The sequence below is a fragment of the Pongo abelii genome, chromosome 22 (genome assembly GCF_028885655.2).
Source record: "Pongo abelii isolate AG06213 chromosome 22, NHGRI_mPonAbe1-v2.0_pri, whole genome shotgun sequence".
NCBI lineage: Eukaryota > Metazoa > Chordata > Mammalia > Primates > Hominidae > Pongo > Pongo abelii.
The window spans coordinates 51787286-51802358 of NC_072007.2; the positions used below are offsets into that span (position 1 = coordinate 51787286).

Sequence of the window (15073 nt, forward strand, 5' to 3'; positions counted from 1 at the left end):
CGTGCTCTCTGAAACATGTGCTGTGTCAACTCAGGGTTAAATGGATTAAGGGCTGTGCAAGATGTGCTTTGTTAAACAGATGCTTGAAGGCAGCACGCTTGTTAAGAGTCATCACCACTCCCTAATCTCAAGTACCCAGGGACACAAACACTGCGGAAGGCCGCAGGGACTTCTGCCTAGGAAAGCCAGGTATTGTCCAAGGTTTCTCCCCATGTGATAGTCTGAAATATGGCCTCGTGGGAAGGGAAAGACCTGACCGTCTCCTAGCCCGACACCCGTAAAGGGTCTGTGCTGAGGAGGATTAGTAAAAGAGGAAGGAACGCCTCTTTGCAGTTGAGACAAGAGGAAGGCATCTGTCTCCTGCCCGAACCTGGGCAATGGAATGTCTCCATATAAAACCCGATTGTATGTTCCATCTACTGAGATAGGGGAAAACCGCCTTAGGGCTGGAGGTGGGACATGCGGGCAACAATACTGCTCTGTAAGGCACTGAGATGTTTATGTGTATGCATATCTAAAGCACAGCACTTAATTCTTTACCTTGTCTATGATGCAGAGACCTTTGTTCACGTGTTTATCTGCTGACCTTCTCTCCACTATTATCCTATGACCCTGCCACATCCCCTTCTCCGAGAAGCACCCAAGAATGATCAATAAATACTAAGGGAACTCAGAGGCTGGCGGGATCCTCCATATGCTGAACGCTGGTCCCCTGGGTCCCCTTATTTCTTTCTCTACACTTTGTGTCTTTTTCTTTTCCAAGTCTCTCATTCTACCTAACGAGAAACACCCACAGGTGTGGAGGGGCAACCCACCCCTTCATAAAGCTGGGGCAGGTTCTGGGCCTTGGGGTTGGTTGGGGGTGACCCTTCCTAATCATGGAAGTCTTTAGCGGGGGCTTGTAAGGGACTGTGAGCTGAGCTAAGGAGAATGGAGGTGGGGTGCCAACCGCTCCCAAAGGGAAATACCATCTCCCACTCACATCCAGTTAGCCGAAGGGAAATACCATCTCCCACTCACATCCAGTTAGCCGGGAATGGGAGCTCCCAAAGGGAGGGCCACCCATGGGTCTGCCTGACTCAGCCCTCCCCAACCCCTTTCACCTTTGCAGTAAAACTCTAGCCAAGGAAGACAGAGACCTTTGGAGACCAAAACAGAACTTTTAATTCGGGCCAACAGCAGGCTCATGCCCAAAATGCCTGCCAACCCCAGCAAAGAAAGCAGCTTGCTTATATGTCCTTTGAGACAGGAAAAACAAGGTAGGATACAGGTTTCAGACAAAGACAGTAAATTACTTAACCCGTGACAATTCTGAGGAAACTGGCGATTTAGTTATATTGACTAGTCATCCTCCAAGCTGGACTAAGGTTGGAGGCTGGGGTCCGGAGGCAGGTGATAAGCTTTCAAGATAAGCTTGCATCTGCAACTTGTTACAATGCTGGGAGAGGCTGCTTAAAATTTTAGCCTGTGTTACTTCTAAATAGCTTATACTAAATGTTAACTATTACCTATGTTATGTTTATTATTTTAAGCTTTATTATTACTATTTTATTTATTTTGTTTTATTTTCCTTCCACACACCCTTTTCCACCCTGGAGAGAGACCAGATGAGCCAGACTCCAGGGAGGCCTAGAAGTGGACAAGGGGAAACGGGAAAGGAGGAAGATGCTATGGGTGTGCCTGGTTAGGGGTGGGAGTGCCGGACGGAGTTCGGGACAAGAGGGGCTCTGCAGCCATTGGCACACAATGCCTGGGAGTCCCTGCTGGTGCTGGGATCATCCCAGTGAGCCCTGGGAGGGAATTGAAGACCCCCAAGTACCAATGCATCTGTTTTCAAAACCGACGGGGGGAAGGGCATGCCTAGCTTCAAGGATACGTGCAGGCTTGGATGACTCCGGGCCATTAGGGAGCCTCCGGAGCACCCCGATCCTCAGACGGGCCTGATGAAACGAGCCTCTGATTCAGCAGGCCTGGGTTCGGGCCCGAGAACCTGCGTCTCCCGCAAGTTCCCGGGAGGAACCTGCTGCCGGTGCGGGGCCAGGAGCTAGGTTTCGTTTCTGCGCCCGGAGCCGCCCTCAGCACAGGGTCTGTGAGTTTCATTTCTTCGCGGCGCGGGGCGGAGCTGGGCGCGGGGTAAAAGCAGCCGAGCGATAGCGGAGGCTGCACTCCCGCACTGCGCAGGGACCGGTGAGTGTCGCTTCTGGGGGCAGCGCCCAGTAACCGCGCTAGGAGCGCGGAGAAGGGCATTGGGAGAGCGGCGTTCGTGGCGGAGACTAGCGCTCCGGAGCACGGGCACGGCGGGGGCACCTTCTCGGCTGCTAGTAACTAACAGTAATCATCATCATCATCATAGCAAGGGCGCTGATGGGCGGGCTCCGAGCACGCCTGATTCTGATTCCCACCAGGCCGCCCAGGCTTCTGATGACTCATCAGAAACATCTCCCTAACCCGCGGCCTTCCTGCAGGAGAGGTTGGGGAGGGGTGGGGGACGGGGCTCGGGGGAGGTCTCCGAGGGACTCTAGTAAGCGGGGAAGGGCGCCGGGAAAGTTTCACGTCCACGGCTGCGCTGGCCGCGAGCCCACCCGAACGCCGACCACCGCTTTCCGTCGACTTCTATTTCCTGCAAACGCGCGAAAGCAAACCCAAGTCAGAGTGCGGAGGTCGCTGGGGAGGGAAGGTTCAAGGAGTTCTCGCCGATCCTGCTGAATAAAGGGGGTTCCGAGCTGGGCCGAGATGGGGCATGTGCGTGAAGACCCCTGCCCGCTGTTCCCCACCACCGCCCCGGTGGATGCCATGCCTGGGGCTTCCGCGGCGCGTGGGGCTGACGCACCCTCAGGCTCCATCGTAGTTGGCCGGGATCGTGGAGTGGGTGCGGTGGACGAAGGGAGGCAGGACTGTCCCGGGGGTGGCAGAAGGAACCCGGGCACAGCTGAGACCTGCGCTCCCACCCCACCAACACTCACAGCGGGTGACTGCCGAGCGGGGCAATTGGGATGGCCCAAGTTATTTGGTCAAATTTTAAATCACGTTTGTTATTGGGAAGTAGAGTCCAGTGATGCTAACCACGCCTCTACCTCCACCCCCGGTGTCAGTCCCAAAGGGCTCCTAAAATGGCTGTGTCATCTTTCAGCCTTGGACTGCAGTTGCTGGCCAGGAATCCCAGCGTCGCAGTGGACACGCCTCCCTCGCGCCCTTGCCGCCCACCTGCTCACCCAGCTCAGGGGCTTTGGTAGGTAGCAGTGCATTTGGTCTAAAGTGCAAGATGTTCTCTCTTTTATTCATAACAAATTTAAATGCCAGCGGGGCTTGGGGGGAAAAACGCTTTCAGAAGAAAAGGTGAATGTCAGTCCTGCAAGAGTTAGTTTTAAAGCTAGACTGGATTGGCACATGTATACGTATGTAACAAACCTGCACGTTCTGCACATGTGCCCCAGAACTTAAAAGAATAAAAAAAAGAAAAAACTAGACTGGATTATGTTGGGAAAGTGTAGCCTCTTCCATCTTAGGCATTTCCTAGAACGTAGGCAGTAGGTGGTCCTTATTAGGGGTTTTGGGAGAGGAAGGGGGCTGAATCCTACCTTCCATCCCTGCTCCTCTATGGGGTCTGAGCTGAGGAAGCTTCACCACAAGGAGAGAACCCCCCTGACAACCTTGGATGCCACCTTTACCCTCACTGCAGGAATTCTGTTGCCACACTGCTGGGAGATCGGTTCTGGGTCGGAGGCTACATGAAAACTCCCACTCCCTGAAATCTGGAGTGGAGAACACCGCCATCCAGCCACCATTCCAAGGTACAGCCGAAATTAAGTGGGCCGTTTGGTTCATTTTGTTCTTTCTTTCTTTCTTTTGAGATAAGGTCTCACTCTGTCGCCCAGGCTGGAGTGCAGTGGTGCCATCTCAGCTCACTGCAACCCCCGCCTCCCAGGTTCAAGCGATTCTGGTGCCTCAGTCTCCTGAGTAGCTGGGATTACAGGCACACATCACCACACCTGGCTAATTTGTATGTGTTTAGTAGAGACAGCATTTCACCATGTTGGCCAGGCTGGTTTCAAATTCCTGGCCTCAAGTGATCCACCCACCTTGGCTTCCCTGGGATTACAGGCACGAGCCACTGCACCCAGTCAGGTTCATTTTAGTTGTTATGTTAACCGGGTTTCCTCCACCTGTGTGCTAACTTTCACTTTCCCAAAAGGTTTCAGGATGACCCAGCAGGCAATGAGTGATTCTCAAATTCAGGATTTATTGTGAGAGAGTCACACACACAATTGAGCATTCACAGTACAATGATTAAAGGGAGTGATTAGGGTAAGGACCCACAGTGGAGGCTCTGGAGGCCAGCCCACTGACAGCCACTCCAGGGAGTCCAGAAGTCCCTCTCTAGTGCTGGGTGGTAGAGGGAAATCTGTTCCTCCAGGGGCCTCGTCCTGGGCTGCCCAGCTGCCAAAGTCAGGAAGAAGCTTTCAGAAATCTCACTGCCAAGATTCCAAAAACGCTTCAGACATTGCCAGTCCCTTGTCGCTTTTGCGATCCTCCACAGGTGTGCGTGCCACTGGGTCCTTATCCACCGGGGTCTCTGGTGGCATTGGGCCACAGCAAGTGTTCCCTCATCCCCTTAGTCTACCACACACATGCTTACCACTTTGAAGAAAAACCCCTTTACTATGAGCGAAAGTGAGAAACACGTATGTTTATTGTTTCTAAAGAAAAAAACTTACTATGGGCTTAATGCCACCTAATATGAGTGCCTCCATTTTGAGACATTAGGGTCACAAGTCATTATTATATATCATGGGCACAAACCTGCCCTGGGCGGGGACGGAAGGAAGCCCCTGCACAGGGGCAGTTGCTCAGGATGTGAGAAGAGCCTGGTGCATAACCCCATCCATGCCCACCTAACACCTCAGGCTCTGACCAGTGGGGCTGTGCAGTAGCAAGTGGCTGGAGGGCTGGAACCCTGCAGCCTCCTCTCCAAACACAGGGTGCAGCCAAGACATTTTAGGAGCAATTTGGGATGGAGAGCTAGGAGTCGCCACCTCTTGGCTCTTCCAAGGCCGGAACTGGTGCCTGCACTCAGTTCAGTTTGAAAACTGCAGCTGGATGCCAAATTCCATGGAGGAGTAAGAAACCGGTTTGAACTCCCGAGATTGCCCTGCCCCTGAAATCCAAACTGATGTTCCAAATGATCAGGGAAAGGTACAAACGTTTATGGTTTACAGACAAAACCCATAAGGTTTAGCTTTCAGAGGATCTCATTTTATGAAGCAAATTAGGGAAAGGAATTTACTCACCAAGTCCTGTTTCAGCTGATTGAGTGGAACCTGCGGTCATGAGGTACAAGTCCTGATCTCAATGATGCTCCTTATCTGGCTGCAGAAAGGCCAACTGAGGCAACCATAGCCCAGAAGACTGGTACTCCTGAGAGGCAAATGAAGTGGTGGTCTTTGATATCGAGCCTGGGATGCCCTGGGCACATGAGGTCTTTCCAAAGGCATGGGAGTTTTAGGGAATAAATTCCCAGATTGTCAGACTCCATAAGTACCGTTTACAATGGATTACCTTTTATAAACATCCCACTGCTACCTGACAAAAGAGGTGGGCGGATTATGAGGTCAGGAGATTGAGACCATCCTGGCTAACACTGTGCGACCCCATCTCTACTAAAAAAATACAAAAAATTAGCCGGGTCTGGTGGCATGCACCGGTAGTCCCAGCTACTTGGGAGGCTGAGGCAGGAGAATTGCTTGAACCCGGGAGGTGGAGGTTGCAGTGAGCCAAGATCGCGCCACTGCACTCCAGCCTGGTGACAAAGTGAGACTCTGTCTCAAAAAAAAAAAGGAATACATCCGTTTCTTCCCTTCCAAATCAAGCAAGGGTGCCTGCCCTGGAAGTGTATAAACCCGGGGATGGGAGACAGAAAAGGATAGTTTTAAGTATTGGTGTCGGGGACGTGTACTTTAGCCAAGGCAGTATGAACCCATGGCAGTGCTTCCCGGCCTTCCTGACATGGGCGTTTCTGTGAACTCCAGTGTGACAGGAGAAATGGCATTGGCTCAGGTGTGCAGCTAGATATGTTACAGAGCAGGGTGACAGGCAGGGGTGATGAGTTTTGTTTTAACAACCTGTCCCTTCAACCCTCATGGTACTGACAAATATCACGTGGCTCTCGGGGGAGATTCCTGCAAGGAGAAGCAAGGAGAGCATCCTTACATATTATTGATCCAGGCAGCAGATTTGCAGCAAAGCTCTGTGCTTTATTCATCTATTAAAATAGTCAAAGCATAGGGAAAGGATTCTGGGAAATCAGAATCGGCTTCAGAGCACACCCCTCCTGCACTCGCACCATTCTCAGCCTTGGGAATGGGACTGGGTGGGTGGGTACTCTCGGGTGTTCTCCGGGTTTGGGTCTTACTTGTACACTTTGCTTGATTTCAAGGAGGTGCGGGAGAACAGCTCTGTGATACCATTTCACTTGTTGACGTTACTTTTATTTGAAGGAACATATATTGGAGGTAAGTTGGTGCATGCTATTTTCTTTAACATTTATTTTGAGTCATAGGAGAAAGATTTTCAGTTACTTTTATCCAAGATTATTACACACTGTAAAATTTCATATTTAGGCACTTGTCCTACAACATTTTAAAAATGAATTTCAAATACATACATGTGTATTTGTAATGCAGACAAGTATAAGGCAGTCAGTTACATGCTTTCAAGAGCAAAATGAATGATACTTCATTTCCCCCATTTGTGGGAGTAAAAGAATGAAAATATGAAATTGATGATCAAAAGAAAGAGCATAAAAGATTTAGAGCTTTTTTAAACTAAAGGTTTGGGTATCAAATTACCATAATATTTGGATTCTCTTGGCTACATTGGAAACAGTTCTATAACAATTTTATTTTTAAATGTAAAGTTTTTGTTTGTTGTTGTTTTTAAGACGGAGTCTCGCTCTGTTGCCCAGGCTGGAATGCAGTGGTGCGATCTCGGCTCACTGCAACCTTCACCTCCCAGGTTCAAGTGATTCTCCTGCCTCAGCCTCCCAAGTAGCTGGGACTACAGACACATACCACCACTTCCAGCTAATTTTTGTATCTTTAGTAGAGATGGGGTTTCACTGTGTTGGCCAAGCTCGCTTCAAACTCCTGACCTCAGGTGATCCACTTGCCTTGGTCTCCCAAAGTGCTGGGATACAGGCATGAGCTACTGCGCCCGGCCTTTAAATGTAAACTTTTTAATTGTATTACAATTGCATCAGAAGTTGTATCCTTTGCAACTATTCAAATTTATACTGAAAACGTTTTTGAAGTTCAACCTAAAATTATGACAGGAGATAGTTTTAGAAAATATTTTGGGGAACAGAGGCATCTTCTATTTTTTTTTGAGACAGAGTCTTTCTCTGTCGCCCAGACTGGGGTGCAGTGGCGTGATCTCAGCTAACTGCATCCTCTGCCTGCCAGGTTCAAGCAATTCTTTGCCTCAGCCTCCCGAGTAGTTGGGATTACAGGTGCCCGCCACCATGCCTGGCTAATTTTTTTGTATTTTTGGTAGAGACAAGTTTTACTGTCTTGGCCAGGATGGTATTGAACTCCTGACCTCATGATCCACCTGCCTCAGCCTCCCAAAGTGCTGAGATTACAGGCGTGAGCCCTGGGGCCCGGCCTAGAGGGATATTCTTGAAGTGCCTTGAGCAGGGAGGCAGCGTTTGTCTTCATCTGACCTTGGCTTCTTTGGGTCACTCTGTTTCTCTTTCCGTGAATAAAGAGCCAGTGAGCACACATTGTGTCCCAGGCACTCTTCTACGCTCTGGGGACATCACCATGAACAACTAGTCAGAGTCCCCACCTCCACGGGCCTTCCCTTCTGGTAGTGGGTTTGGTTCCATGGTTGAATGTACCCAGCTGCTTATCTGTTCAATAGGCATCTGCTTTATTTTAAGCTTACCTTACAAAGAAGGAAGATGGTTCTTTCCGAAGTGGACATCGCAAAAGCTGATCCAGCTGCTGCCTCCCACCCTGTATTACTGAATGGAGATGCTAACGTGGCCCAGAAAAATCTGGGCTCGGTAAGTTGTTCTCTGAAAGTTGCTATCCATGTGACATGAGCCATGCCCATTCGAGGCTGCCCTTTTCTACAGCGGTGCTACTGCTGCCCAGAGATGCCTGCTCTCTCGCCTCTCCTGTGCCAGGACGCAGATCCTGACCCTCTACTTGCCAACTTACAACCATGTGTAGACTCGTTGCCTTAGCTCACCGTGGGTGGAGGTGCTACTAGTAGTAAACAGGAAGGCAATATACCATTGTGGGAAAAACATATAGGTGGCAAAACTATAAAGAAAGGCAAGGATGTGATGATTGCAAGCCTCAGGATAGAGGGACCCTCTGGAGGTGAAGGAGTTGACCCAGGGAGGTGTGTGCAATGTCCTAAGTACTGGGAGTGTTTGTGTTCTTAACCCAAGTGGTTGGTACATGCATATTTGCTTTATTATGTTTGACACACTTTTGTAAATAGATAGTATAAATAAATGAAAACAAACAAAAAGTTATAAGGTGAACTAAGACTGAGGCTACCAATTGTATTCGTACATTTGGTAAGGCTGTGGTTCTTTCTCAGTCAGGGCCCATTTTGCTCCCTGGAACTTGTGGCCAGGTCTAGAGACATCTTGGTTGCCACAACTCAGGGTGAATAGTGAATAGAGGCCAGGTATTTGGCTAAACCTCCTACAATGTGTAGGGTAGCCCCTGCAACAAAGAATCATCTAACCCCAAATATGAATAGCTTCTTGTCCTGTTATAAAGAAGCTATTCTAGTAAAAACGTATGTCTATGATGAAGCATGCACAAAAATAGTCATTAGAAAGAGGTAAAAGACAAAATGATTTTCTCATATTTTCTTCCTGAACCCCAGTCAGCCCACATTCGGAAAATTGCACCCAGCTGCTGGTAGGTGGGCAGGACCGAGTGTGAAGTCTGCTGCTTTCTCTGTTTTTATGCAAGTACTTCACTATTTTGATTATTTTAGTTTTATAGTAATTATGGAAATTAGGTAATGCTAGTCCTCTGACTTTGTTCTTCTTTTTCGAAGTCATTTTGACTAAGAATATTTAGATCATTTCTATTTAATGTGACTGGTAATATAATTAGGTTTGAGAATATCATCTTGCTATTTGTTTTCTATTTGTCCCATCTGTTCTTCATTCCCCCTTTCATCTTTTTCTGCCTTCTTTTGGATTATTTTTTATGATTCCATCATGTCTCCTTTGTTGTCTTATTAAGCATAACTCTTGGTGTTTTTAGTATATATCTTTAACTTAATAAGTCAACCTTCAAGTGATAGTCTGTCACTTCATGTATAGTGCGAGAACCTTAGAATAGTGTACTTCCATCTCTCTACTCTGAGCCTTCATGCTATTTCTATCATGCATCTTTTACATACATCATAAACCCCAGAATACATTGTTATTATTGATGTTCAAACATTCAATTATCTTTTAAATAAAGAGAGCAAAGGAATACGAAAAAGTGTAGTAGTTGCCCCTTCTAGTATAGACTCCTTTGTATAGATCCAGATTTCCATTCAATATCATTTTCCTTCTACCTGAAGAACTTCTTTAACATTTCCTGTAGTGCAGGTCTGCTGGTAATGAATTAGTTAAGCTTTCGAATGGCTAAAAAAGTCTTTGTTTTGCCTTCATTTTTAAAGGATATTTTTGCTGGGTATGGAATTCTAGATTGATGGTGTTTTTCAGTACTTTAAAAATACTGCTTCACTGTCTTCTCACTTATTATTGCTTCTGATAAGATTGACAGCAGATTTCTCATTTGTGTTCCTCTGCTCACACTATATCATTCTCTGGCTGCTCCTAACATTTTCTCTTTATTACTGGTTTTGAGCAATTTGATCATGTTAGGCTTGATGATGTTTATGTTTGCTGTGCTTAATGTCTGTTGAGTTTCTGGGATCTTTGGGTTTATGGTTTTCATTAAGTTTGAGGGAATTGTATGTATTATTTCTTCAAATATTTTTTTCTGTCTCCCATTCTCTTTTGGGGATTCCAGTAACCTGTGTATTAGACTTATTGAAGTTGGCCGTCTTTAATGAAGTGTATTGGTTCGTTCTCACACTGCTATAAAGAACTGCCTGAAACTGGGTAATTTATTTAAAAAAAAGAGGTTTAATTGACTCACAGTCCACATGGCTAGGGAGGCCTCAGGAATCTTACAATCATGGAGGAAGGCATCTCTTCACAAGGCGGCAGGAGAGAGAATGACTGAAGGAGGAACTTGCCAAACACTTATAAAACCATCAGACCTCATGAAAACTCACTATCATGAGAACAGCATGGGGAAAACCTCCGCCAGAATCCGATTACCTCCACCTGCCCTCTCCCTCGACACGTAGGGATTATGGAGATTACAACTGGAGATGAGATTTGGATAGAGACACAGAACCAAACCATATCATGAGCATGATCTGCAGGCCATGAAGAATTCTCCATTTTTGCTTCCTCCAGGTGGCTGAGAACAATCTGTGCAGCCAGTACGAGGAGAAGGTGCGCCCCTGCATCGACCTCATTGACTCCTTGCGGGCTCTGGGTGTGGAGCAGGACCTGGCCCTGCCAGCCATCGCCGTCATCGGGGACCAGAGCTCGGGCAAGAGCTCTGTGTTGGAGGCACTGTCAGGAGTTGCCCTTCCCAGAGGCAGCGGTAAGAACTTACATTCTGTGTTAGTCTGCTCAGGCTGCCATAACAAAATACCACAGACGGGGTGGCTTATGCAACAAAAGTTTATTTTCTCACAGTTCTGGAGACTGGAAGTCCAACATCAGGGTTTAGCTTCTCCTGAGGCCTTTCTCCATGGCTTGCAGATGGCCACCTCCTCACGGCTCCCCCATGCGGCCTTCCTTCTGCACACAAGCATCTCTGCTGTCTCTTCTTCTTCTTCATAAGGGCATCAGTCATATTGGATTAGGGCCCACCCTAATGACCTCATTTAACCTTAATTACCTCTTTAAAGGCCTTGTCTTCAAATATAGTCCCATTAGGGGTTAGGGCTTCAACATAGGAATTTGGAGGGAACACCATTTCATAACGCTGTCTCATTGCACATTTTTTTCACGTAAGTCATATGTAATCTACAGTTTGAGAAGGATCTGAATAAACGCATTTGGGTCCCCCAGTTCAGAACTATATCAGTGAGGGCTCAAAGAGTTCAGGCCTGGGATGGGTCTTGCAATACAGGTCAGGCATGGTAGGTAGAATATGGAAGGAGTTTACAGTAGGAGGACAGTTGTAAGGTGGCCTGGTAGCAGCAGGATGCTTTCCTAATGGGGGTAGAGTGTGTATGTTGGGAGGATAATGGAAGATGTTTGGATGAGTTTCGGGGGTTTCCCGATGTGGTCTGCCACCTGAGCTGATGGCAGAACACTGGGATGAGGCAGGAAGCCGAAAGTGGTGGCTTTCAAGCGTTAGTAAGCAAAAACTCACCTGGGTTACATATTCAGAATGCATGTTCTTGAGGTCACCCAGACACAGTGCGATGTCCCCGCATATCAGAGGGTAAGACCAGAAAGTTTCCAGTTTTAAATGTCTCCCCAGATGATTGTATAAAAGTTTGAGAACCATGGGCCTAAGGCGCTATGTAGATCTTTTAAGAGCAAAGTGGAGCACTGATGTGGGCGTGGCCTCCTAGGGATCGTGACCAGATGCCCGCTGGTGCTGAAACTGAAGAAACTTGTGAACGAAGATAAGTGGAGAGGCAAGGTCAGTTACCAGGACTACGAGATTGAGATTTCGGATGCTTCAGAGGTAGAAAAGGAAATTAATAAAGGTGAGTATCCCCTGTTTGGATGCCTGGTCAAGCCTTCTGACATGCATGGGGTCTGTTTGTAACTGTTCATATTCCCACCTCCCTGGGCCTGTGCTGTTAGGACCCCTTTCTCCTGCACATCAGGCCCTGGTTCCTTCTACTTCTTTTACCTCATTATGACCAGCACGCTTGGATATCAGCATCTGATAGCAATAATTTATTTCTGGCCGGGCACAGTGGCTTGTGCCTGTAATCCCAGCTCTTTGGGAGGCTGACACGGGGGGATTGCTTGAGCCTAGGAGTTCAAGACCAGCCAGGGCAACATAGTGAGACCCCATCTCTTAAAAAAAAATTAAAATAGCTGGGCAGGGTGGCATGCATCTGTGGTCCCAGCTATTCAGGAGGCTGAGGTGGGAGAGTTGCTTGAGCCTGGGAAGTCAAGGCTGCAGTGAGCCGTGATCTTGCCACGGCACTCTAGCCTGACAACAGTGAGACCCTGTCTCAAAAACACATGTATTGCTTATTATGTAAGTATCTAGAATAATGTGAATTTTAAAAAGTCCCCAAATATGGACGATCTGTCCCTTATTCAAGGGCTTCCCTACTTAGATCTGGCGGGAAGAGGAGCCAGATATGGGGGTGAGGGAGCTCCTCCCCCTGTTCCTTTGTACAAGGAACTCCACGTTGTAGACAGGATCGTCACTGAACCCCACTCAGAACCAGCACCCTTTTCTGAGAAAGGGGAGTGGCTGTGTTTGCATAATCCCAGCTTAGGCTAATTCATGGCAGGCCTCCATAAATGCAAACCATAAGGATCAATTTTAAGTGTCTGCAAGGGGAAATGACACCAGCAGTGTAGACAGGGCAGAGTAGATGACAAAAAACAGCCTCTGTGAGATGCATGGATAACATCTTCCTGTCGACCTTCATGTTTTTCTAGCATGTCACATGATTAAATTTCATTCACACTGGGAAGGTACTAAAGAGACATGAACTGATGCCCAGCAGTAGGAAGAGTTTAGCATTTGTAAAGATGGAGCATTAATCACATTTGTTGACTGTTTATAGAAAGATAAATAATGTTATTGACAAACCATGATTTTGAATTAGTTGGAATTAGGTTGGCTGCCTGCAGCAGAAAACTCAAAATAACTGTGTGCCTTAGCCCTTGCTGTGTAACAAACCCATCTTAAAACTAATGGCTTAACCACTTTTATTTCTCATGATTTGATGGACCAGCTGGGCAGTTCTTCTCTGGGCTAGCTGGGCTGGGGCTGATGGTCCAGGATGGCCCTTGGCTGGAGTGACCAGGCCTTCTGTCTGTGTGGTCTCTCACCCTCCAGAAGGCTAAGCTGGACTTCTTAATGTGGGTGGAGGGGTTCCCAGCAGCAAGAGAGGGCAAGACCCGACATCTAACACCTTTCAATCTCTCCTGGTGTCACACTGTGTAACATCCCCTTAGCCAGAGAAAGTCACGTGGCCAAGCCCAATTTCAAGGGAGCGATTCTTTCTCTCCATGGAAGTGACAAAGGCACCCTGTAAAGTAGTGTGCATACAGGGATGGAAGGGAATGTGGATGCCATTGTGCCAGCAAGTTGCTAACACAGTGGTCTAAACAATGTAGAAGCTTTCTATCCCTCTCATATAAGTCTGAAGCGGAGCAGACCAGAGCTGATTGGGGATTCCAGTGTCAGGAACCAAGACTTATTCTTATCCCATTTCTTCAATGGGTATGGCCTCTGTTTCCAAGGCCCCCCTGTGACTTAGTCAGCAAGTCCACTTTGAAGCCAGCTGGACCATGGCAAGGGGCATCTCTCTGCCTTCGTAAGCACACTTTCTGGAAGTTGCGCATAACATTTTCACATGGCCCATTGGCCAGAACCTGATCTCATGACCACATGGCAGGTACACGGATATTGGGGGAACAATTAGTGGACCATAACCACTGTTATTTCCTAAGTTCTAAATTGATATCAAACATCCCAAAAAGGCATTCTAGATGTAGAAAAGAGTAAAGTGGTGTTAGCCAACAATTTGATGAAACAAATTCATATCCTAAAATTCATTAAGGAGGAAGGAGCAAAATAAAATCTCTTAATGGGATGTTAACAGCCAGTGCTTATCTTAGCTAAAATAAGCACATTTCCCCCCATATAATTTTCCAGTTTATATTTTAGGCATTTCCATATATTTTTATTTGTTTCTATTTTGCTTGGTTGCTAATTTCCTACTGACATCAATGAGAAGGATTTACAAATGCTACCAGGAAGAACTTCTTGCCTCCACCCAGCTTTGGACTGGTCTAAGTGGGTGTCACTCATGGTGATGTTCTCACAAGGTCTCTTTACACACCATGCTGGCCAACAGCAGGGAAAATACTGAGTTATCCTTTGAGATCTCTTTCATCTCAATCACAGAAAATTGAATCTGCTCCAAATATGCTTTTCTCCGTGACTCGCAGAGAGGAGAAGATGCTTTCAGAGTATTCACCATCACGAGATCCTTTCATCCTAAGCTTTGTTTGGGTTTGATTTTCCCCGTCTCTTCTCTAGCCCAGAATACCATCGCCGGGGAAGGAATGGGAATCAGTCATGAGCTAATCACCCTGGAGATCAGCTCCCGAGATGTCCCGGATCTGACTCTAATAGACCTTCCCGGGATAACCAGAGTGGCTGTGGGCAATCAGCCTGCTGACATTGGGTATAAGGTCAGACTTCAGACCCATTCTGACCTTGGCCATGGTGTGGGGATGGGGTTGTGGGAGGGGTGGGAGGAGAAAGGGGGTACTGTATCAGAGTAACCGTTGAGTCCAGAGCTGAGTTTTGGAGTTAGTATTTGGAGGTGTGAGTGGGGAATTTAGAGAGCCCGTTGGTCACAGTCTCTTCCGTCAAGTTGAATGGAAGCTTCTTTGGAGAAAGTGAGGCCAGCGGGCACAGTTGGAAATGTGTTCTATGTATTTGTTTTATGTTTTATGCAATGACTCGTTTTTGGTTATATACATTTTGCAGCATATCTAAAGTGCTGTGTATTAGGAAGGGGTCTTATGTGGGAAGAGAGCATTAAAAATAAGTATAATGGACCACACACAGTGGCTCACTCCTATAATCCCAGCACTTTGGGAGGCTGAGGCAGGAGGATTCCTTGAGCCCAAGAGTTTGACAGAAACCTGAGCAACATAGTGAGACCCCCTTCTCTATAAAAGAAAGGTTAAAAAATTAGCCAGGTATGGTGGCATGCACCTGTCAGCTACTGGGAGGATTGCTTGAAC

The 15073-nt window shown here is 47.3% G+C and overlaps 1 protein-coding gene across 11 annotated transcripts in view; it reads left to right on the forward strand.

The window, feature by feature from the left end:
* Positions 1-1854: 1854 nt before the first annotated feature.
* MX1 (MX dynamin like GTPase 1) overlaps positions 1855-15073 on the forward strand; it is a 34586-nt gene continuing 21367 nt past the window's right edge. Inside the window, exons 1-8 of one of the 11 annotated variants that reach the window (XM_063720792.1) lie at positions 1855-2085; positions 3131-3229; positions 3680-3791; positions 6434-6509; positions 7918-8062; positions 10511-10703; positions 11689-11826; positions 14358-14512. In XM_063720792.1, coding sequence (XP_063576862.1) covers positions 7958-8062; positions 10511-10703; positions 11689-11826; positions 14358-14512 — 591 coding nt within the window. In that variant the 5' untranslated portion in view covers positions 1855-2085; positions 3131-3229; positions 3680-3791; positions 6434-6509; positions 7918-7957. 11 annotated transcript variants of the gene reach the window in all.